This window comes from Diabrotica virgifera, chromosome 2 (genome assembly GCF_917563875.1).
Source record: "Diabrotica virgifera virgifera chromosome 2, PGI_DIABVI_V3a".
Classification (NCBI taxonomy): domain Eukaryota; kingdom Metazoa; phylum Arthropoda; class Insecta; order Coleoptera; family Chrysomelidae; genus Diabrotica; species Diabrotica virgifera.
Window position 1 is genome coordinate 280,464,414 of NC_065444.1, and position 24,999 is coordinate 280,489,412.

Below are 24,999 nucleotides of genomic sequence, written 5' to 3' on the forward strand. Positions count from 1 at the left end.
AAAACGTAGATAGTAGAGATCTACAAATTATATCGAATCCATATCAAAATCAGAAAGCAAGAGTAAGAGTCGAAGGAGAACTGATACAGGAAGTAAGTATACTTAGAGGAGTTCGACAAGGGTACATACTTTCACCACTCTTATTCAACGTCTACAGTGAAGTGATATTTCAAGAAGCTTTATTGGATATTGTGGAAGGTATTTTGGTCAACGGAAATAGCATTAATAATATTAGATATGCGGACGATACGGTCATATTTGCAAGTGACATGGAAGATTTACAGTACATAATACAACATGTATACAATGCATGTGAAAGGTACGGACTGCAAATGAATCTCAAGAAAGCGAAATCAATGATATTCTCAAAAAAACCACAAAATGTAGATAACCTGATCATCAATAATACAACGATCGAGAGAGTAACAACATATAAATATTTAGAAACGTGGCTAACCGAAGATGGAGATCAAACAAAAGAAATCAGATCTAGAATAGAAATGGCAAGAAACACGTTCATAAAATTGAAGAACTTACTTTGCAACCGTAACCTTAATCTAGAGATCCGCACAAGAATGCTACGTTGTTACGTTTTTTCTACTTTACTATAAGGCATGGAAGCGTGGACAATAAAACAGTCTGAAATCAAAAAATTAAACTCCTTTGAGATGTGGTGCTACAAGCGAATCCACAGAATATCGTGGACTGAAAAAGTAACTAATATAGAGGTGTTACACAAAGAATTAAGAAAGAATGTGAAGTCATAAAAACTGTTAAAATTAGAAAGATTCAATATCTGGGTCATACAGGGTGTCTGCGTAACTTTGCACCATATGGGAAACTTTTTTAATATCAATTTTACGAAAAAAAGTCATTCTTTATAAAATGCTCTGCATAGTCTAAAACCTAAGATGCAATCATCAGATATCAAATTTTGTCAACAGTATACGAGGTATGTCAAAAAATATGAATTTCGCTCAAGAGCAAACTACCTTTATATTTCAAAATATCAAAAAAATTTATTATGAAAAGTTATTTGTAATTAAAAACCATATTCAAATATGCAATAACAGCCATCTACGAGAAAAAAAATTCTGAGACTTTCCTAAATTACTGATTCCGAACATCATTTTTATTTATTAGACCTGTAATAACTCTTTTATTAATAATTTTAGGAAAAAAAACTTATTCTTCATAAAAATATTTGCATGGTCTAAACCTCAAGATGCAACCATCAGTTATCCAAGTTTGTTAATTTTATACGAGGTGTATCAAATAATATGAATTTAGAAAGAATTATTTCTATATTCTTTCTAAATTCATATTATTTGACACACCTCGTATAAAATTAACTAACTTGGAAAACTGATGGTTTTATCTTGAGGTTTAGACCATGCACAGATTTTTATGAAGAATAAGTTTTTTTTCCTAAAATTATTAATAAAAGAGTTATTACATGTCTAATAAATAAAAATGATGTTCGGAATCGGTAATTTAGGAAAATCGCAGAATTTTTTTTTTCACGTAGAAGGCTGTTATTGCATATTTGAATATGGTTTTTAATTACATATAACTTTTCATAATAAAATTTTTTGATATTTTGAAGTATAAAGGTAGTTTGCTCTTGAGCGAAATTAATATTTTTTGACATACCTCGTATACTGTTGACAAAATTTGATATCTGATGATTGCATCTTAGGTTTTAGACTATGCAGAGCACTTTATAAAGAATGACTTTTTTCGTAAAATTGATATTAAAAAAGTTTCCCATATGGTGCAAAGTTACGCAGACACCCTGTATAATGAGGGGTGAAAAGTACGTATTACTTAGGTTAATTATGCAAGGGAAGATACAAGGGAAGAGAAACCCAGGACGACGCAAAATATCCTGGCTAAGAAATTTGAGAGAGTGGTTCGGTTGCAGCTCATTAGAATTATTCAGAAGTGCGGCAAATAAAATTAAAATAGCGATGATGATTTCCAACCTCCGATAGGGGAAGGAATCTGAAGAAGAAGACGTTCGTGGCGAGCATTTTGAACATCCCCCTTCATTTACAAGAGTGAACGAAGGGGATGTTTGGGGAATGACATATTTTTTATATTTTTTAACAGTAACTACAACATATTTTTTATGAGTTACAAATTGTTGTTTGATTTAAAGTAACAGTACTCACCTCTTTTGCCTTCATTCGCTTCGAACTTATAGAGTAATACCAATTACCACCATTAGTATAATCGCTGGTGCAGGCTTGCAGTAAAGTTTTGACGTTTTTCTCGGATTCGAAGATAATGTATACGTATCCCTTTGGTTGAGAAGCGGCTTTATCTTTGCCGGGCCATTCCACTCGAATCGGACCGAAAGGTTTAAACGTTTGGATCAGCATTTGCTCCGTAATGTCCCAAGGTACTCCTCCGAGAAATACCTTGCTCGAGTAGCCGATTGGTTTGACGTTGGAACGGGGCGGCAGAATACCGCTCCATGTACAGGTAGCATCATATAAGGCTAAAAATGATTATTTTTTACCTATGGCGTTTTATTCAGATTTGGTATTTTCAAGAATATAAGTCGACAGAAGTATCTGAAACTGCCAAGGTCAGACCGATCGAAAACTTTGGTTACGCGACGTTGTCAGATCAGTCGGGTTTCTAAGGTTTTTCGATTTTTTATTTGTTTTACCTGTTTCACCTTGTGTAAAATTTCCTTCTGTGTATAATTTATAGAGATTGTGCACTTAATGTCCTATTTTTCACGGCACTTTTAATATTCATGTTTAATTAAAATATAAGGTGTCCCAAAAGTAGTGGAACGGACGAATATTTCGCGAACTGAACATCGGATCGGAAAACTGAAAAATACATATTCAATATTTTTCAAAAATCAATCGAATGACATCAAACACGACCCACCACTCCATCCCCTGCAGGGGGGTGGGAGGTAACTTTAAAACTTAAATGGAAACTCCAAGTTTTTATTGCAGATTTGGATTCCTCACGTAAAGTAAATAACTTTTGACTAAGTTTTCAATCTAATAGCACATAAAACAACACCAAAAAATGTTACTTTACATCCTACCAGACTGAAAACAATGGGAACCTTCTCTGGTTACACTTCCGAGGCTTCTACAGCTTCTCAGCATCCGTTATGGCTTGCAAATTGTAGAAGCCTCAGATGTGTTACCAGAGAAGGTTCCCATTGTTTTCAATCTGGTAGGATGTAGAGTGACATTTTTTGGTGTTGTTTGATGTGCTGTTAGATTTAAAACTTAGTCTTTTGGTAGCAGTTGCCGCTAGGGCATCCCTGCCATTTCGTTCGTTGCAATCCGTGACTGCACGCCGGGGTTTGTCCTAGTTTGGTCAGAGAGAGCAGCATATGTGCTTCCTGATGAGAGACTAATAAGTTTCGAAACCGGTAGAGGTGCTTGCTGCACTCTCGACTCTCTGATTGAACTGGAATAATGATGCGGCTGTAATTTCGTGTTGCGACGAAATTGAAACTGGTTATTCATTTTTGATAAATAACTTTTATTCGAGACATTTTTTCGAATTATGGGCAGATGGTGCTATAATCGGAAATAACGATATATCGTAATACCATATAGTCCAGAAAGCCACTGCGCATCCGCTAGGAAAAATATTCTAATTCGGATTTTTTGCACAATCTTACTCAAAAAGGACTCCTTTTAACAAATTTGCATGTTGCCAGGACCAAAAGTTGGTCAAAAATTTTTTAAACGTTTTTTTTTGTTTTTTTCCTAAAATTATTTTTTTGCATGGAACAAAATTTTTTTAGGTTTCTTGGATCATTCCAAACAGAACAGCTCTTTAGTGACTTTTCTCTAAAGTTGATAGTTTTTGACATATAAGCGATTAAAAATTGAAAATTTGCGAAATCGGACATTTTTAACCCTCAAAAACTATGTGAAAAACTGAAAATTTGAACGTTGCCAAGGTAGGTGGATATTCCTTAAACATCGATTGATGAAATCCCGAAGAGTTTTGTGCAATACAATATCAACAACCCCTTTGTTTTTTAATTGCCAATCAAGCGTGCGCGACACTATTTTCCACCGTTGCATGTGTATGCAGTATGGTGCAAATGAAAGGAATAAATTCGTTTTTTCGTAAACCGGCGACTTTAAGCAAAAATCCCGAAACAGGTCGATTTTTGTTTTTAAGTTATGATATTGTGACGTATATGGTATACTAGTGACGTCATCCATCTGGGCGTGATGACGTAATCGATGATTTATTTAAATGAGAATATGGGTCGTGTGCTGGCTCATTTGAAAGGTTCTTCAATTCTATATTCAGTAATATAAACATGTACATAATTATTTATACAGGGTGTCCAAAATATTTTTATTAAATTAAATCATTTGGCAAATTGACAAAAAAATTAAATTTTTGGACACCCTGTATAAATAATTATGTAAATATTTATATTACTGAATAGAGAATTGAAGAGCCTTTCAAATGAGCTAGCACACGACCACTATTCTCATTTAAAAAAATCATCGATTACGTCATCACGCCCAGATGGATGACGTCACTAGTTTACCATATATGTCACAATATCATAACTTAAAAATAAAAATCGACCTGTTTCGGGATTTTCCTTAAAGTCGCCGGTTTACGAAATAACGAATTTATTCCTTTCATTTGCACCATACTGCATACACATGCAACAGTGGAAAATAGTGTCGCGCACACTTGATTGGCAATTAAAAAAAAGAATGTGTGTGTACTTTGTACGCACGTAAGAAGTTATACTTCTATTATATGATTATATGATTATAAACGAAATTAATATACTTTTTATTTATATTTTATTTAAATATTAAATTAATTTATACTTACTACTTCTCAAACATTTTTATTAAAACAGTGCCAAAAATTAAAATAATAAAAAAATAAAACACACACAAACACATTAAAAATGCCACAAATGATTTCTGAACATTAATTGTCGGAAAATTTTTTAACTAAATACGTATTTTCTGAAAATAAAATTATATAATAAATATACTTACAATCATAAAATGTATAAAAAAAATAAAAAAAATAAAAGTTTCTATTGGGATTCGAACCAACTTACCACGCGGCTGGTATTTGCGTTGTATTGGGATTCACTCGCATTAAAAACTTCGCCACAGAGACAGCTTGTCATTATGTGCGAAGATCGTCTAACTAAACAGATTAACCTTTTGACATTTTTAACTTATGTAAATCAAATTATTTTGATTTTGAATTGAAATGATTTAGAATTGAAAAAATACAACAAAACAGAGAGTAAGAAAACAATATATTAGGTGAATATTGATAGAAATTTTGATGGTAATCAAATTATGTAAATAAAAGTATTACATACTACTTATGTATTTTGGTAGGTTCAAGGTAGGTATCGGAGCCCGTATAACGACTAATAAATTTCGCAATCACTTGCGTCGTGCAAAGTGGCTATGTTCAAATATCATAACAAAATTTGATCAACTATTTATAAAACACTTACCAGTGAAAGATTCTTTAGCTTTGAATAAGCGAGATCTGCGGCACTGATTCTAGTCACAGTTTGATGAGCTTTCACATTGGCATGCAAGAATCATCTCTTCTATGTAAATAAGTCCAAAAATATAATATGAAAACTATTTAAAAAGGCAGTATAACCATTAACTAACTTTTTGTTTGTTGTTTCTCTTCCTACAAATTTTAAAACGCAACAAGCATACATTATAACCAAACCACAGTCCCACAGCTGTGCCACAGCTGCCATATTGGATAATTTTTGTCATGTCATTTGAACATCCAATCAGAACAAAGTTATAATGCGCATGCGCCCGGTCGCTAGGTTTTACCATATAAAATTTCACGGTCATTACGCCCGTAAAGAAGTATAACTTCAAAAACAAAGGGGTTTTTGATATTGTATTGCAAAAAACTCTTCGTGATTTCATCAACTTTAGAGAAAAGTCACTAAGGAGCTTTTCTGTTTGGAATGATCCAAAAAATCTAAAAAAAATTTGTTCCATGCCAAAAAAATAATATTAAGAAAAAAACAAAAAAAAAACGTTTAAATAATTTTTGACCAACTTTTGGTCCTGGCAACATGCAAATTTGTTAAAAGGGGTCCTTTTTGAGTAAGGTTGTGCAAAAAATCCGAATTAGAATATTTTTCCTAGCGGATGCGCAGTGGCTTTCTGGACTAATAGGTATATTATAGAAACGGTCTAATATCTCGAGAAATACACTTCCAAATGAAAAAACAAAAAATACGTGTTTATTATTTTTCAATAAGCTATGAATAACACCAAAAGTGACTTTCCACCTCACCACCTGGAGGTGGGGTGGGGGTAACTCTAAAATCTTAAATAGAAACCCTCGTTTTATATTGCAATTTTGGATTCCTCATAAACGAATAAGTAACATTTATTCAAAACATTTTTTAGAATTGTTGATAGATGGCGCTAATAAATGGTATTTTTCCGATTATAGTTGCCATCTATCAACAATTCTAAAAAATGTTTCGAATAAATGTTATTTATTTTTTCATGAGGAATCCACATCTGCAATAAAAAAATTGGGTCCCTATTTAAGGTGGGGTGGAAAGTCATTTTTAGTGTTGTTCAATAGCTTTTTGAAAAATAATAAACACGTATTTGTTGATTTTTCATTTGGAAGTGTATTTCGTGAGATATTAGCACATTTCTATAATATACCTATGGTATTACGATATATCGTTTTTTCCAATTAGAGCGCCATCTGTCCATAATTCGAAAAAATGTCTCAAATAAAAGTTACTTACTTTTACGTGAGAATTCTAAATCTGCGATAAGAACTGGGGATTTACATTTAAGATTTTAAAGTTACCCCCACCACACCTCCAGGGGGTGGAGTGGGGTGTCGTGCTTGGTGTAATTCGATAGATTTTTGAAAATTATTGCACACGTATTTTTCAGTTTTTCGATCCGATGTTTAGTTCGCGAAATATTCAACCGTTCCGCTACTTTTGGGACACCTTGTATTGGGTGTCCACTTACATTTCCCCCATTTTAACTGCCTATAACTTCTAAACGGCCTAAGATAGAAATATGCTGTTTTCGCTGAAATGTTTTATTTTAGTAAAAGTTTTGTCTGAATGGATTGAGTTTTTTTTATATCGCTTTCAATTACTGTCAATAAAAGCGATATAAAGTTTTTTAAAATCGGTTGTCAAATGACTGAGTAATTAATTTTTAAAATGAGAGGTGCAACGTGGATATCACATAACTAAATAACATAACAAACAAATTGATATTATGTTATGTGATTTCCACATTGCATCTCTCATTCTAAGAATTAATTTCTCAGTTATTTGACAACCGATTTTTGAAGTTATACTTCCTTAGCCACGAGGGTGAATTTTTACATTCCCTGGCGCATGCGCACACCGACAGTATGGTATTATAGTCGCTACATTTATATGTAGCGCAAATAAGGTGTGCGTGAAACGAATATGTATATTATTGTCCTTTTCATGATCATTTTTCAGTGCGTAACAAATGATAGGAAAAAGGGTAAGTCCGTGATAATACACATTTATGACATTTATTCTAACATGACATTTTAGTTAAATCTGACAGTTGTCACATTTTATTTTCAATTTGGAATAAAAACAAAGCAAATGTGTTTCTTTCATTTATAAAATGGTATTTTCTTTGATTTGTATAGTCTTGTAAATTATACAGATTATATTTGTAATATTATTATCTAATTAAAAAAAATATTTTTTATTATGGCGCCATCTATCGACAACTAGAATAACTAGAATAAATGTTATAAAAATGTCACCGACGAAATGTAATCACCGACGTGCCTTTTTTTCTGTCACATACAATTTAATGCGTGAGACAGAAATCGAAAAACTGTGACGCACTGAAAGATGATCATGAGAAATACTGTATTAGTGTTTTTAGTAAATATATTTATTATAATTTTTGTGTCTTTGGATTTGTCTTCCTCGGGAATAAGATAATTTATAATAATAGTAAGTATATTTAAAGTATTTTTGTATACTTCACTTGGTCTATTAAATTTGTCCGTATGTATGAGAAATCTTGTAACCTGTCAAAGCAAAGGGAGTCTAGCTCAGTGCTAGAGCGCGTGACTGGAGATCGAGAGGTGCCCGGTTCGAATCCTCGTGTGTTTTCTAATTTTTTTTATTTTTCTTATTGATTTAATAAAAATTTTTGGAAAGTAGTATTTCGTTGAAATTATACAAGGTGTCCCGAAAATATTGGTCATAAATTATACCACAGATTTTGGGATCAAAAATAGGTTGATTAAACCTCACTTACTTACCTATATACAATAGTGCACACAAAAAAAGTTACAGCCCTTTAAAGTTACAAAATGAAAATCGATTTTTTTTTAATATATCGAAAACTTCTAGAGGTTTTTTATTGAAAATGGACATGAGGAATCTTTATGGTAGCAGCATCTTAAAAAAAAATTATAGTGAAATTTGTGTACCCCATAAAAATTTTATGGGGGTTTTGTTCCCTTAAAGCCCCCCAAACTTTTATGTACGTTCCATTTAAATTATTATTGTGGCACCATTAGTTAAACACAATATTTTTAAAACTTTTTTGCCTCTTAGTAGGTACTTTTTTCATAAGGCAGTGTTTATCGAGATATTTTGAATATTTGTCGAATCCACCACCTATTTGTATATGGTTAAGTATGATTATAGACACTTGTTAATAATAATCTGAAAATTTATTTATAACTTAAATTTTTTGGTATATTTTGAAAAAGAAGCCACATCTCGATAAAAGTTGACTTATCAAAAAAAGACTAAGAGACAAAAAAGTTTTAAAAACACTGTGTTTAACTAATGGTACCACAATAATAGTTTAATTGGAACGTACACAAACATTTGGGGGGTTTAAAGGAACAAAACCCCCATAAATTTTTTATGTAAATATAGTAAAAAAGTAGCCGCATCTCGATAAAAACTGGCTTATCGAAAAAATACTAAGAGGCAAAAAAGTTTTAAAAACGTTGTGTTCAACTAATTGTACCACAATAATGAATTAATTGGAACGTACACAAAAGTTTGGGGGGGTTCAAGGGAACAAAATCCCCATAAATTTTTTATGGGGTGGAAAAATTTCACTATAATTTGGTTTTAAGATGGGCCTGTCATAAGAATGATACATGCCCGTTTTCAATAAAAAATCTTTGAGAGTTTTCGACATATTGAAAAAAATCGATTTTCATTTTGTAACTTCAAAGGGCTGTAACTTTTTTTATGAGCACATTTGTACTAAGGTAAGTTAAGTTCAACCGAACTATTTTTGACCCCAGAATGTGTGGTATGATTTATGACCATTCTTTTCGGGACACCCTGTATAATAGAAGTATAACTTCTTACGTGCGTACAAAGTACACACACATTCTTTTTAAAAAGTTTATATCGCTGGATAGGTAAATGACCGTTCTTTCAATTTACAACAAAATATACTGGGTGTTTCAATAAAAAAGTCAACAACGTTTTTTTTTTCAAAAATCCGCTATTTTTTATTTAAAAGCGATATAAAAAATTCAATCCATTCAAACAAAACTTTTACTAAAATTAAACATTTCAGCGAAAACCGCATATTTCTATCTTGTGTCGTTTAGGAGTTATAAGCAGTTAAAATGGGGGAAAATATAAGTGGACACCCGGTATATTAAATGCATTATAAATGAACAACTATTCTATGATTTTATTTGGCAATGTCGCAAAACCACTGATTTCGTGCACAATGCATTTTAAATGAATGCTTACTCTTTTCACCAACGCGTTCAACTGAAGTCCTTGGTTTGCTACCTTGATTTGCTACCTGACTGACCTTCGAGATTTCAGATATTTCTGTACAATTGTACTAATATTTAATTTTAGTTTAGATACTTACATGCGGAAGAACGGTGGAATCTAGCTGCTCTATCAAGTTGTAAATTTTCTGGTAACAAGTTTAATAACGAAGAGGGAGCATTATTCCACTTATCCATAATTTGCTATTAAAAATGATTAGTATATGAAGAGTTATAAAAACTAAACGTTGATTTTTTTACAAAGGATACCCCCCATTAAGCTAGGCAAATTGCCCTCACTCCCAGAATTCACTTTTTAAAATGTTTTTATAGTCTGTGATAGTCCTGTCGCCAGGGGGGGTACAACGGCCTCGTTAATTCAGATGGACTTACCCAAGTTTTTTTTATGTATTTTGACCCGTAGAACACGAATTTTTTGGGTAACAGTTGATCCGGATGTCGATAAGATTGTTATAGACCAAGAACTTGAGGAATCAAATAACAGCGATTTTTGGCAAAACAAAACAATATTTTGTATTTTTTGGGTCATTTTAAGCAAAAAATATTTCTACAAGTTTTTTAGTAGGATGCACAGTTTTCGAGATAAACGCGGTTGAACTTTCAAAAAATCGAAAAACTGCAATTTTTAAACCCGAATAACTTTTGATTAAAAAATAAAATAGCAATTCTGCTTAGCGCCTTTGAAAGTTCAAGTCAAATTATGTCGGTTTTGATTATTTGCATTGCTAAAAATTTATTGTGTTATTGTTAAACAAAGCTACAAACAACTAGTGCGTGAGTGATGTTTCTATGATTTATCATTTAAAATCGAACGAGTAGGTAGAATAGGTACTAGTGCAATCAAGACTATTTCTACGTTACATGCGTTAAAACGAATGTAAAAGCACGGGAAACCCTACGTGTTTATAGCTTTGTTAAACAATAAAAAAATAAATTTTTACCAATGCAAATAATCAAAACCGATATAATTTGACTTAAACTTTCAAATACGGTAAGCAGACTTGCTATTTTATTTTTTAATCAAAAGTTATTCGGGTTCAAAAATTGCAATTTTTCGATTTTTTTAAAGTTCAACCGCGTTTATCTCGAAAACTGTGCATCCTACGAAAAAACTTGTAGAAATATTTTTTACTTAAAATGGCCCAAAAAATACAAAATATTGTTTTGTTTTGCCAAAAATCGCTGTTATTTGATTCCTCAAGTTCTTGGTCTATAACAATCTTATCGACATCCGGATCAACTGTTACCCAAAAAATTCGTGTTCTACGGGTCAAAATACATAAAAAAAACTTGAGTAAGTCCATCTGAATTAACGAGGCCGTTGTACCCCCCCTGGCGACAGGACTATGAATAAAGTATAAGAGTCAACTCAATTTTAACCCTTCACCCCTTCCCCACCACCAAGAACGTCATTTTTTCATTCAAACATGGGAGAAACAGGTCTAAACACCCCCAAAACGTGGGTTTTTTGGGGTTTAAACGTGTTTCTCTTATTTTTGAATGTCCTAAATAATTCAATTACAAATTATATGATCTTTAAATAAAACCTTAATTTGATTTATTCAGAAGTCTATAAAATGGAAAAATCCCCTAAAAAACAGTTTTTGGATTTTGAAGATAGAAAAATCTGAAAAAAATTGGAAATATATTTCTTGATAAAATATACAAAATAAAAAACAAATTACACCTGCAGCCACGTCCAAAAAAAATTATATAATTTTTTCAAAAAAAGTTATTATTATAAAAAATTAAAAAATTTCTTTTTGGAAATTTTTTAATTGATTGCAAAATAATATAATAATGTGAAAAATAATAATAATAATAACGAACAAATGATGATTTTGGGCGTAGAGGGAGGGGAGTGACGGACTAAAATTGCGCCGAGTCTTATTTTTTAATCACATAGAATGTAAAAAAAAGAAAAAAAAATAATTCTGGGAGTGTGGACATTTTACCTTAATGGAGGAAAAAATATAAAATTTTATACCAAAAGCTAAATAAAAAAATTATTGAACAGCTCAACTTTTAATAGAACAAATAATATTACCTGCATATTATTGTGCGAACACGCAGGAGGCAACACCGAATTGAGAAAAGCAGGATTAGTGGGCTGCTGCAGATACTTAAGTGTTTGTATCGCTTGTAACTGTTGAAGATTGGTAATGTCCAATTCGTTGGATCCATTGCAAAACAAATTTCTCGATAGAGTATCATTGATATTTAAAGAATTCTGAAAAATTAAAAAAACAAATCAACTGGAAAAAATCCTAAAAAATTCGTAAACTTCAGGGAAGACAATATTTTTTCAACACGAGATCAACGATAATATTTTAAGCCTATAAACATAAAACTTTTGGTTGTTTTAAGAAAAATGTATCGAATTTATGGTTTTTTTACGAGGCTTGTTCAATTGAAACTCATCCTCGGTAAAGAGAATATTTACAAAAAATTATCTCTACAATGAAGGAACTTATCTCATTATTCTAACAAACGATGTATACCCTGCTTAAATAATTCTTGTGGCTGTTGATGGGAAGAATTCTTTTACAACATTTTGTAGGTACTTCGTAGTCCAACTGGAAACGATCACCTATTTTGCGCCTTTTTCAGTGGCCCAAAGGTGCGAAAATCATAAGACGATAAATCAGGACTATAGAGTGGATACTCTAATATCCTCCATCTCTTTCGTTGTAGATTTTTTCACTACTTTCGTAACATGGGGCTGATCATTGTCGTGCAGAAGAATGTCACCATGGGTAACCAAAGATGGGTTTCAATTCAACAAACGTATATTAGTTGGTTAATGTCATGCTGTTATTTGTTATAAGCGAATTTGTTATGAATAATCTAAACTTACGAAAAGTTCATTAAAAGATGCATCAGGACTTGATATTCCACTCAAATTAAAAGCTGCTTCAGGACTGGATAATCCACTTAAATCAGACTCAGGTGAATTACTTCGAGAGTAATTCAGATGCTCCAAAACTGTGGGACTGTTGCTGCCACAACTGTCACTAAAATAACATAGAAAGCTTAGCTTCTTCGGAAATTTTGTTCTCTATAATAATAATATTGTTAAGATAAGTAGTTATTTACCTTAGAGATGTACTTCTTAATGTTCTAGCAGCTATATAACTTGCAGGAGGAGTACAAGGTGTAATACCTGAACTTGCAAATGGCATATTTCTTTGATACGTCTTAGGAGTAGATGTAACAGCTGCGTAATTCATTGGATTTGGTTGAAATTTATTTTCATCTACTTCCAGCTGTAACAAATTGATGAATTGATATACAGTGCGCTGGAATAAGTGTTACCCCCCTTATTAACTTATTTATTTTTAGCACATAAGCAAAACGCTCGGACAGGTCGATTTTTAAAATAATCATAATATGTTATAGCATCAATGTTTCGAACTTTGCGCGAACCCTCTTCAGGTGACAGGCCCAACTTTGATTTTTTTAAATGGGAAAGTACATCATGTGACACCTCATTTAAAAGCTTTTGAAATACTGATTACAAAAATGTATAATACTTTAATTCTTTTTAAGAGCGTAGGCGCAAAATTTCGATCGAATTATTTTTAAACGCATTTATTTTTTTCGAATCCTGAGAAAACTAATACGTATTTTTGAAAAAATTTAAACACAGAATGAAATATTACAGTATTATCGAGGGTCGAAAGACCCTGAGAACTTATATACTTAATTATTATTTTAATAAGTCACAGGGGTGAAAAACTAAGAGAAAATTTAGTCTGATTTTTAATTTAAAATATCTCATTCAAAATAAACTTTTTATATATTCTAAGGGACTTTCGGCCCTCGGTAATAATATAGTCTTTCATTCTGCGTTTAAATTTTTCAAAAATATTTATTAGTTTTCTCAGGATTCGAAAAAAAAATAAATGCGTTTAAAAATAATTCGAACGAAATTATGCACCTACAGATTTAAAATAACAGCAAAAGAATTTAATACGACAATCCTCAACTAAGAAAACTAGAACAATAATAGTAATCAGCAAAGAACCAATCAGATATAAAATAGAAATTGATGACATCAGTATTGAACGAACAAGTAATGTAAATAAAATACCCTGGAAATGTACTGTCCAGCTATGGAGACCTAGACAAAAAAGTGAGAGATCAACAAAGTATCGGAAGACTGCGCAAAAGATGGACTGGCAACGTTCCATAGAGGTATAAGTCGGCCAATGATCAAGATGAATTGTTAATAAAGAGGAGCAAGAAGAAGAAGAAATTTACTAAAGAGCAAAAATAAATCCGCAGACTCCAGGTCCAGTAGCATAACGAAATATATTATGAAAAGACGAATTTTAAATATCAGACTACTAAAAGATAAGAAATACATCAGATGGAGCAGGAGAATAATCAAAACTGAAAACAGGACAAGCATATTGAAAAATAAATAGAGAAGCCCTGAGAAAAAATAAACTAGGAAAGACATAAAATTGGGAAGAATAAAATAAACTAGGAATAATGAATAGGTGATAGTCAGTTTGGGTTCAGAAACGGACTAGGGACCAGAGAGGCGTTATTTGCTTTTAACATGATAGCTCAAAACTGTATGGATATAAATGTTCATGTGCATGTTTGTTACATTGATTTTGAAAAAGTATTCGATAAAGCAAGACATGAAAAATGAGTCCAAATTGTAAAGACAAAAAACGTACAAAAATAACTTCAGAAGAAATAACAAACCTTTACTGGAATCAAAGATCACAAATTTTAGTAGATAACATACCTAGTTCAGAAATTAAAATGAGGAAAGGAGTTAGGCAGAGATGTATTCTGTCTGCACTACTAATCAATGTTTATAGTGAATCTATCAATCCGTCAATGAACAAGCAGAATTGCTTATAGAGAGGAAGAAGAAGAAGAAGAAAAATGAATATGAAAAAGACTAATATGATAATAACAAAGATAACCGACGATAGACTGGGTTGATAAATACATATACCGGAGAACCCAGATATAAGGGCGAGAATATCAATAGCAAGAAATGCGTATGTAAAAATAAAAACAATTCTCTGCAATAAACACCTCAGATTATAGACTAAGAGCCGCTATAGGTGAAAATTCTTAATCATTTTAGGCACGACGGGACCCTATAACTTAAATACAGTAGAACGTCAATAATCCGGATTAATTGGGACCGGACCCCATCCGGATTATCAAATTATCCGGATTAACGAAATTACCTTAAAAAGGGTAGAATAGACATTTAAGTACCTATAACAAACATTTTAAAACTTTATATTTTTTCTTATACAGTTAAGTGTCTAGAGGTGAAATTAATCAAAACATTTTTTTGTGTTCAAAAAATGTATTATAATTTATTTATAGCAACATGTGTACAGTACAAACATCAGACACTATTTGAGCTTTTAAAAAAATGTTTAAAAGGTTTTTGAACTGCGGTTCGTTTTTTTGCAGCTAAGTTCTTAATTCGTTTTAAAAGAATAAGATATACCGCAGATGTTCGGGTACAATTAGTGTCTCATTGCAAAGACAATGACGTCGACTTTACAAAGTAACAAGACACTTACTCAATACACACACACTACACATGACACTAAGTACCTCATGTTGTGACTGGCTGAATGACATTTAAGTCCATGCCATTAAAAAAAAGAATAAGGTATATTTGCTAGATGCAAATCCGGATTATTGACGGTCCGGATTATCGACGTTCTACTGTAGTAGAACCTAAAAGAAAACGTTTGAACACTGTGCCTCACTTTTCAGTGGCACATGCGTCTACAGTGGCGCATCAAACTTTCCACTTATGGACGGGATACATAAATTAAAAAATACCCTCCCTCATTACCAGAATTTAATTATTTTCATTTTTTAAAGTTTTATGTGATTAAGACATAAGATTCATCGTAATTTTAACCCACCACCCCCTTCTCCCTGCCCCCACCATCAAAAACTTTATTTTTCGATTTTAGTTTTTTTTGGTGGGATACAATCAATTTTAAAATTTCAAAAAATTTACACGCAGAGTTTAGGCTTTTATAAAACACATCTATTTTTTATAGACCTGTAGGTTGAATGTACATAACCTTTTAAAAAAAAAGTATATAACTTTTTTTTGGGGATAGCTGCAGATCTGATTTTTTCTTAATCTTGTGTATTTTATCAAACACTATATTTCTGATTATTTTCAGATTTTTCTGTAACGTAAGTCACCTTCAAAAATCCAAAAAACTGTTTTTTACGGGGTTTTGGGGGGTTTGAACGTGTTTTTCAAACGTGGGGCGATCAAAGGGTTGATAAGGAGTCCTAGGGGGTGGTTAAGGTTGCCGAAGCCCTGGCCACACAAAAAGCCTTGGGAGATGCTCACAGTATCAGGAGAAAAATCAACAAATCCTACTTCCACGTCCTTGTCGTGATTGCTGGGCAATGCATAGCGTACAATGGGTGTGCGTTATGTAGCAGACGGAAGAGGGTGAAAGGCGAATTTCCAGCGCCTGAAAAAATGGAATATCTCGGCTAAGGGAAAAAACCCTAACAGAAAATTCTAGCCCTCCAGGTTGGGGGTTGGGCGATGGGCTAACAACTCATTCCCGTAAAATACTAAAGTTGTTACAAATCCACGCGCTATGCCTCGGATCCAGGATGGAACTTACGGAAAACGAAACAGGCTACGGAAACGGACGATGATTTTCGGAACATGGAATATTCAAGGAATCTCTACAAAACATAATATTTTTGAAGAACTAAAAATGAATCGCATAGATATCTGCGCTCTAACAGAAACAAAAAAGAAAGGAACTGGAATGGAACAAAAGGAAAACTACATTCATATCTACAGCGGAGTGAAGAAGGAGAACAGAGCAAAGTCAGGAGTATCATTTGCAATACGCAAGAAATATAAGAAAAGTATAAAAGATTGGGAATACGTAAATGAACGAATTTTAAGAGTAGGTCTAAAACTCTATAACAGAGAATTAGAAATATTTGTTGTATATGCTCCTACCGATGATTCAAACCAGGATGTAAAAGATAAATTTGAGGAAAGCCTAGCGGACACCATCTCAAAAATCAGCAACCGAAAAGAGATTATCATGATGGGCGACTTCAATGCCAGAACTGGGTCAAAGATCAATGACGACATTGTGGGAAGATTTGGCGAAGAAACTGTTAACAACAATGGAACAAGACTTGTGGGACTATGTGAAGCGTATTCCTTACGGATAACGAATGGATTTTTTCAACACAGATCCATCCATAAATACACATGGACGCAGCCAACCCGACAATTGAAATCGATTATAGATTACGTCATCATGAAGCAGAAATCATCAATTGTGACGAAAGATGTACGAGTCTATAGAGGTGCAGAATGTGGAACTGACCACTTTTTACTCAGAGCAGATCTATACTTTCCATATATCTTGAACAACAAAATTGAAGAGACCCAGGAAGAGATTACAGAAGAACACCCGCCTCAGTACAAATACAACATCGACGCACTGAAAGATAATTCAATCTCCTTTCTTTTTAAATTAAGACTGAGCCAAAAGATAACCAATACACAGTTTAATACAAGAACAGCAGATGAAAAATATGATCGGCTAAAAACGTGCTTACATGAAGCTGCATTCGAAGCGTTAGGGGAAAAATCCTCAAATAACACTAATCACCCTTGGTTTACAGATTCTTTAAAAGAAAAGACGAGGGAAAAAAAAGAAGCATATCAAAAATGGCTCAGTACCAATTGCTCAGAAGACCGAAAAACCTACGCAAGAATAAGAATGGAAACAAAAAAAGAAGTGATTAAAACCAAAGAAAATATGTGGCTGAAGAAATGTGAAGAAATAGACACTCTTATGGGAGGAACAAAAAGCAGAGAAGCTTGGAGAACAATATCAAATACAAGACAAAACGTACAAGAAAGATGCCAGATATCCCTTATAAGTGTAAACGAGTGGGAAACATACTTTAGAAACCTATTGCAAGAGAATAGACAGGAATATGTAAGGCAAACCATCATCGCCCCAAACAACCTGGAACAACTAGAAGATATAACTATTCGAGAACTAGAACAAACGTTAAGAGAAATGAAAAACAATAAAGCTCCTGGTCCCGGAGGTATTCCAATTGAACTCATTAAGCACAGCACGACACAGGCAAAAGAAATTTTAGTTGAAATATTCAACGGATGCCTTTCAGGCAATAGTGGCGTGCCCTCTGAGTGGAAAAACTCCATAACTACCCCTATATACAAAAAGGGTGGTAGAAAAAATTGTAATAATTACAGAGGCATTAGTGTGACCAGCTCAGTTGGAAGACTGTACGGACGAATAATAAAGAAAAGGATAGAAAAGGAGTGGCAAGATTCCGAAGAACAAAGTGGATTTAGGGCAGGTAGATCATGCACAGATAACATTTTCTGCATAAGGCAATTACTAGAAAAACGTTCTGCTAGAAATCTAGAAACTCACATGGTATTTGTAGACTTAAAAAAAGCATACGATACCGTTCCCAGAGAAAAAATGTTTGAGGTATTACAACAAACCACTTTAAATAGAAAATACATCCAAACAATAAAAGATCTCTATGCTAATGCAACAACAGCAATTAAAATTGGAACGAAACTTTCAAATACCTTTGAAACTTCGAAAGGCCTTTTGCAGGGATGCTGTCTGTCGCCCACTTTATTTAAAATTTACCTTACACATGTGTTAAAATATTGGACTAGGAAATGCCAAACAATGGGGATACCAGTAGAAGATTCTTATTTGTATACGTTGCTGTTTGCTGACGACCAAGTTGTGATTGCTGCTGATAAAGATGACGCCAGTTACATGATTAGAAAATTGAAAGAGGAGTACCAAAAATGGGGTTTGGAAATGAGCATGGAGAAAACTGAATACCTTGTAGTCGGAGGTGATACTGAAGACTTAGAATTAGAAGGGGAATACATAAAAGGATGTGATGAATTTAAATATCTAGGTTCAATTTTTGACAAAAACTCCACATGCGATCAAGATATAGAATATCGAATAAGCCAAGGAAGAAAAGCTATAAAACAGCTAAATGGCATTTGGTGGAGTACAGGACTGCAGAATCAGACAAAGAAAAAAAATCTACCAAACTATCGTGGAAGGAATTGTCCTGTACAACTCGGAAGTGTGGGAAGTAAAAGACCGACAAAATAAAAGACTTCAAGCTTTAGAAATGGACGCGCTTAGAAGAAGCTGCAGAATATCTAAACTGCAGCATATCCCAAACGAAGAAATAAAAGAAAGAATGGAAGTAGAAAAGGATATTATAGACAGAATAGAACAAAAAAGATTAATATGGTACGGGCATGTCCAGAGAATGGGACCAACAAGATGGCCCAAGAAAATGATCCAGTATGTACCACCCGAGAGAAGAAAAAGAGGCAGACCGAAGAGAACATGGATACAAGATGTAGAGAAAGCAATGAACAGTAGACAACTCAACGAGGAAGATATTCGTGACCGAAAAGCATGGCGAATAGGATGCGGGAAACGGCGAATGCTGTAGAACACCCGATATATATATATCTGTAACGTAAGTCACCTTCAAAAATCCAAAAAACTGTTTTTTACGGGGTTTTGGGGGGTTTGAACGTGTTTTTCTGATTTTTAAATATTCTAAAGAACTCAGTTACTTCAAGTTACATATAACCTATAAAAACAAAATTGATTTGATATATTATGAAGTCTATAAAATAGGGAAAATCCCCCAAAACCCCCAAAAAACAGTTTTTCGGATTTTTGAAGGTGGGGAGACTTACGGAAAAATCTGAAAAAAATTAAAAATATAGTGTTTGATAAAACACACAAGATTAAGAAAAAATTAGACCTGCAGCTATTCCTCAAAAAAAGTTATACGCTTTTTTGAAAAAAAAAAAAATTCTTTTTCCGCAAATCGCCAGGAAATTTTGACATTCCTGTCAAAATTTCTTGAAGAAAAAGTCAGGACTTCCTTACTGTAAGGAAATGTCATTTCCTTACTGTAAGGAAATGATATTTCCGTACAGTTGTTAGTGTTCTACATAAATGATAGAAAAAACTACAAAAAACCTCAATACGTTTCCATAGTAACCCAAGTAATTTTATTAGGAATTTCAAAGCACCATTTATTTGGGAATAAAATTATCGCGTTTTTTTTTAAATCAATCAATATCTGTCGAATTTTAAACGATTTGCGGAAAAATAGTATGTTTACCTCGTAGGAAAAGCCACATTCCTGGACTCTGTGTTGCTAAGTCTCGGCTTGCGCCTCGACTTAGCAATCTTCACAGTCGTCCAGGAATGTTAAGCTTTTCCTACCCGGTAAACAATGTACTATTAATTTTTTGAGGTTATGTACACTCTACCTATGGGTCTATAAAAAATAGGCATGTTTTATAAAAGCCTCAACTATGTGTGTGAATTTTTTGAAATTTTAAAATTGATTGCATACCACCAAAAAAAATAAAAACGAAAAATAAAGTTTTTGATGGTGGGGGCAGGAAGAAGGGGGTGGTGGGTTAAAATCACGATGAATCCTATGTGTTAATCACATAGGACTTAAAAAAATAAAAAAAAATAATTCTGTTAGTAAGTTCTGTTAATTTTTAATTTATTTATCCCGTCCATAAGTGGAAAGTTTGATGCGCCACTGTCGACGCCTGTGCCACTGAAAAGTGACGGCACAGTGTTCAAACGTTTTCTTTTAGGTTCTACTATTTAAGTTATAGGGTCCCGTCGTGCCTAAAATGATTAAGAAATTTCACCTATAGCGGCTCTTAGTCTATTAGAAGTGAGAGTTCTGTTACGTGTTTTCGATGCTACTGTATGAGTGGAAAGCTAGACACTGAAGCAAGAACACATAAACAAGCTAGAGTCATTTGAAATGTGGTGTTACAGAAGGATGCTTGGACACAGAAGAAAACTAAGACGGAAGTATTGCGAAAAACGGGCAAGAAAAACGAAATAATAAGCACAATAAAACTAAGAAAGTTTTATTGGGACATTTAATGAGGGGACAGCGATATGAACTGCTAAGGTTGATAATCCAGGGAAATATAATAGAAGAAAGGAGTATAATAAGAAGGAGAGTGTCATGGTTGAAAATATTAAGGAACTGGTTCAGATGCAATATAGGAAGAAGGAGAGTGTCGTGGTTGAAAACTTTAAGGGACTGGTTTAAATGAACAGCTTATTTCAGAAAGGGACTAGTCATGGTAACTAACTTTCGAGAAATATGCAGAAAACTGTCTGGAAATGAAGCCCTTTTCTGTAGTAAACGAAAAGTACGCCATACGATGTCTCTATTATAATAGAATGAGTCGGGTCCCTTTCTACCATAAACGATGTGTCTACCATCATAAGGAATGAATCCACTCTTAACAAAAAATATCAAAAAACTGACTCCTTTCTTTTCTGAAATAAGCTGTTCAAATGCAGTTCAATAGAACTCTTCAGAGCAACGCTGTAGATATAGTAAATATAGTGATGATGATAACCAACCTTCAATTGGGAGACGGCACTTAAAAAAGAACAAAGAAAGCAGTAGGTACCTAAGGTAAAAAAAAATAAACAAAGAAAAGAGTAAGCAAGAAATTGATAAAAACCGCACGAAACCGAGACGTGTGGAAAAAAGTAGAGTAATGCTGAACAAATACTACAGCAACTGTTACAGTATTTATTAAATAATTTAAGTATTAATAATTTAAGTATGTCAATCCGAAAAAACCAAAATGTACCTCAACCTTGCACAGTAATCGGGAACATTTTAGAACAGGTCCATAGATTTAAGTACCTGGGATCTTGGATCGGTAGCAGTCTAAATCCTGATCTAGAAATAAGATCAAGAATAGAACAGGCCAGAAAATTTTTCTTTTTGAAAAAATCAGATTACAATAAAATGCTACGTCTGGTCAACTCTTCTCTATGCAGTTGAGACGTGGACCCTTAAAACATCAACCGTAAGTAAATTGGAGGCATTTGAAAAGAGAGGACTATACTAAATTTACAATCAAGATGCAGTAGAAATAAACAAACCAAGACACGTTAAATGCTACTAGGACACTAGGAGCACTCCCGAATCATAATTTAAATTGTATAAACTTTGGAAAATTTAACATTAGCTCTTACAGTACAGTACGCCTAACAAAATGTTACGTATACAGTGTACTATACTATGGAGTGGAATCATGGACGTTAAATATAGAGACAACGAGACGAGTGTTTCCTGGGTGGATAGAGTTACGAACAAATAAGTACTGAGAAGAAGAGGCAAAGAGAAGGAAGTTAAACTTACAATTAAAAAAAAGAAAGCTACAGTATCTCGGACATGTGATGCGGGGCGAGAAGTATGGCATCCTGCGACTCATAATGCAAGGAAAGATAGATGGCTGAAGAACCCTCTAAAGAAGGCGAATTTCATGGCTGAAGAACCTGAGAGAATGGTTTGGATGCAGCTTAAAACAACTTTTTAGAGCTATACTGCCTCAAAAATTAAAATAGTTGTGATGATTGCCAACCTGATGGCACCTGAAGAAAAAGAAGAAACTTTGGAAATCATGATTTGGGGTTTACAATGTACAGGGTGTCCCAGACTAATTTAGCCACGCTATATCTCTTAAACGAATAGAGATTTTCGAATGGGACAAAAAGTGGTCTATTCTACTTGTAATGCACTTTAATATGGCGTAGAAAAAATCATCTCCTAAATATTCATCTCTTAGTTACAACCCCTAACTTTAATTTTTTTTAATAGCACCCTGTATATTTTTTTATAGTTTTGGATGTGGTCTTCTATCGTCTATTCAATGCATTTTTTGAAAATAAAATCGGTTCGTAAATAACCAAGAAAATATCAGTTTAGTTTTGTTAATTATGTGTCCCAGACTAATTGATCCAGGCTATATTTCTTAAACGAATAGAGATTGTCGAATGGGACAAAAACTGATCTATTACATTTATAATACACTTTAATATGGCGTAGAAAAAAAATTATCCCCTAAATATTGATCCCTTAGTTACAACCCCTAACTTTATTTTTTTTAAATAGCACCCTGTAAGTTAGGGATGAATATTTAGGGGATGAATTTTTTCTACGCCATATGAAAATCCACAAGGAAAAAGTTTTCCTGTAGTTGGCTGTATACCATGTAATACAAAAAAAATAATAAATCCTTTATAAAAGGTATATATTTAAAATCCCTAAAAAGGGCTACATCACAGTCACATAACTAGTTTTCGACTTGTTTACCAGTCATCATCAGTGCTTACGTGAAGTTTACATGCTAACCACCAAGATATATTTTAACAAAAATATGTGGGTCAAAGCCCTGTATAAGTGGTCCGTTAAGGAAACATCAGTTAAAAATGCCAATTAAAGCATGGATGTTTAAACTATTTTAATATTATGCCCCAGGTAACATCTGAGCTGGGGTGTGACTTGATTACATGGTGATGTGTTTTTTTTCATATGAAAGTGTATTACAAGTGGGATAGATCAGTTTTTGTCCCATTTAAAAATCTCTATTCGTTTAAGAAATATAGCCTGGATAAATTAGTCTGGGACACACAATTAACAAAAACAAACTGATAGTTTCTTGGTTATTTACAAACCGATTTTATTTTCAAAAAATGTGTTGAATAGACGATAAATGACCACATCCAAAACTATAAAAAAATATAAAGGGTGCTATTAAAAAAATTAAAGTTAGGGGTTGTAACTAAGGGATGAATATTTAGGGGATGATTTTTATATGCGCCATATTAAAGTGTATTACAAGTAGAATATATCACTTTTTGTCCCATTCGAAAATCTCTATTCGTTTAAGAGGTATAGCGTGGCTAAATTAGTCTGGGACACCCTGTATATACATTGTAAATTATGATTTGGGAGTGCTCCTAGTAGCATAACGTATCTTGGTTTGTTTATTTCTACTGCATCTTGCTTGTAAATTTAGTATAGGAAGGAAAAGACTACCGTGGCTAAGAAACGTTCGACAATGGACAGGGCTAAATTTTGAACACCTAATAAGAACAGCTTAAGACAGAGAAGAGTTTATAATAATAGCCAGCCTCCATCGAGGAGAGGGCACTTTAAAAAGAAGAATTAGATAGTCAAAACCGTAATTTAAATTAATATGATATAAAATATTGTAGAAAACCAGGGACGCGTGGTGTAGAAATATTTTCCCTGTATAAAAACTAATTTTTACTGAAAATTACTAAAAACTGAAATAATTTAAATTTTGATTTCACTCTGTATACATCGTTACAACTATCTTCAATAAGAAATTTGATTTTGCAATATATTAAGATACAGTAAATTTTCGTAAATGACCGTGGATGACATAAAAGGCAACAATATTCAAACTAAATAGCGAGTTTGGCAGCATTCCTAATAGGTTTCCTAAATAAGGGAAAGACTCAAACTCAGACATAATAAAATGGATTAAAATTTTATAATGGAGAAATTAATCCGAGCGGCTTTGAGTTATATCTGTATGTTGGCAACAGAATATAATAGGAAACGCAATAAAAAAAATTAAAATAAAATTTCAAATGCCACTTTTTTACTGTTCATAAACAAATAAATATATTTCAATAATACGAAATAATATGCAATACATACCGAAAAATTTGTTGTACCAGGTGACGAACAGGAACATATTTCGGTGGAGTTATTGTTGGCGAAATTCAGTAATCCGCGTGGAGAATTCAGTCCCAGTAAATCAGAAATCGACGGCATAGTATCACCTGACATTTGAAAATATTTTTAATTAAAACTTCTTAAAAATTCAGGTTAAATGTTTAAAAAGTTAAGTCAAATTATTTAGTACTTTCAGGCTCTAGAGTATATCAATAATGAACGATTTCTAAATTTTGACGCTTGTTGACGTTTTGACTTGGTAAAAAGCAAATGCCTACTTGCTTTTTTGTTAGAACAAAAACTTACGGACTAAGTACCTTTTTGTGAATTGCTCACCTTCAACTGGTATTTGAAAATTGTTAAAATTACAAGTTTATTTTATTCCAATAACATTTTTACAATATTCATTATTTTATTAAGAAATTTAGTATCTTTAATTACAATTTTGTTAAATATTTCAAAATACTAACAAAAATAATTTTTATTTTGCCG

The 24,999-nt window shown here is 32.9% G+C and overlaps 1 protein-coding gene across 1 annotated transcript in view; it reads right to left on the bottom strand.

The window, feature by feature from the left end:
• Window positions 1–24,999, bottom strand: part of LOC126879889 (cytoplasmic polyadenylation element-binding protein 1) — a 69,032-nt gene that overhangs the window by 19,644 nt on the left and 24,389 nt on the right. Inside the window, exons 3-8 of the mRNA XM_050643231.1 lie at window positions 24,490–24,614; window positions 12,949–13,118; window positions 12,710–12,866; window positions 11,900–12,082; window positions 9,933–10,035; window positions 2,175–2,503 (exon numbers count right to left, since the gene is read on the bottom strand). Coding sequence (XP_050499188.1) covers window positions 2,175–2,503; window positions 9,933–10,035; window positions 11,900–12,082; window positions 12,710–12,866; window positions 12,949–13,118; window positions 24,490–24,614 — 1,067 coding nt within the window. The remainder of the gene's footprint in view (window positions 1–2,174; window positions 2,504–9,932; window positions 10,036–11,899; window positions 12,083–12,709; window positions 12,867–12,948; window positions 13,119–24,489; window positions 24,615–24,999) is intronic.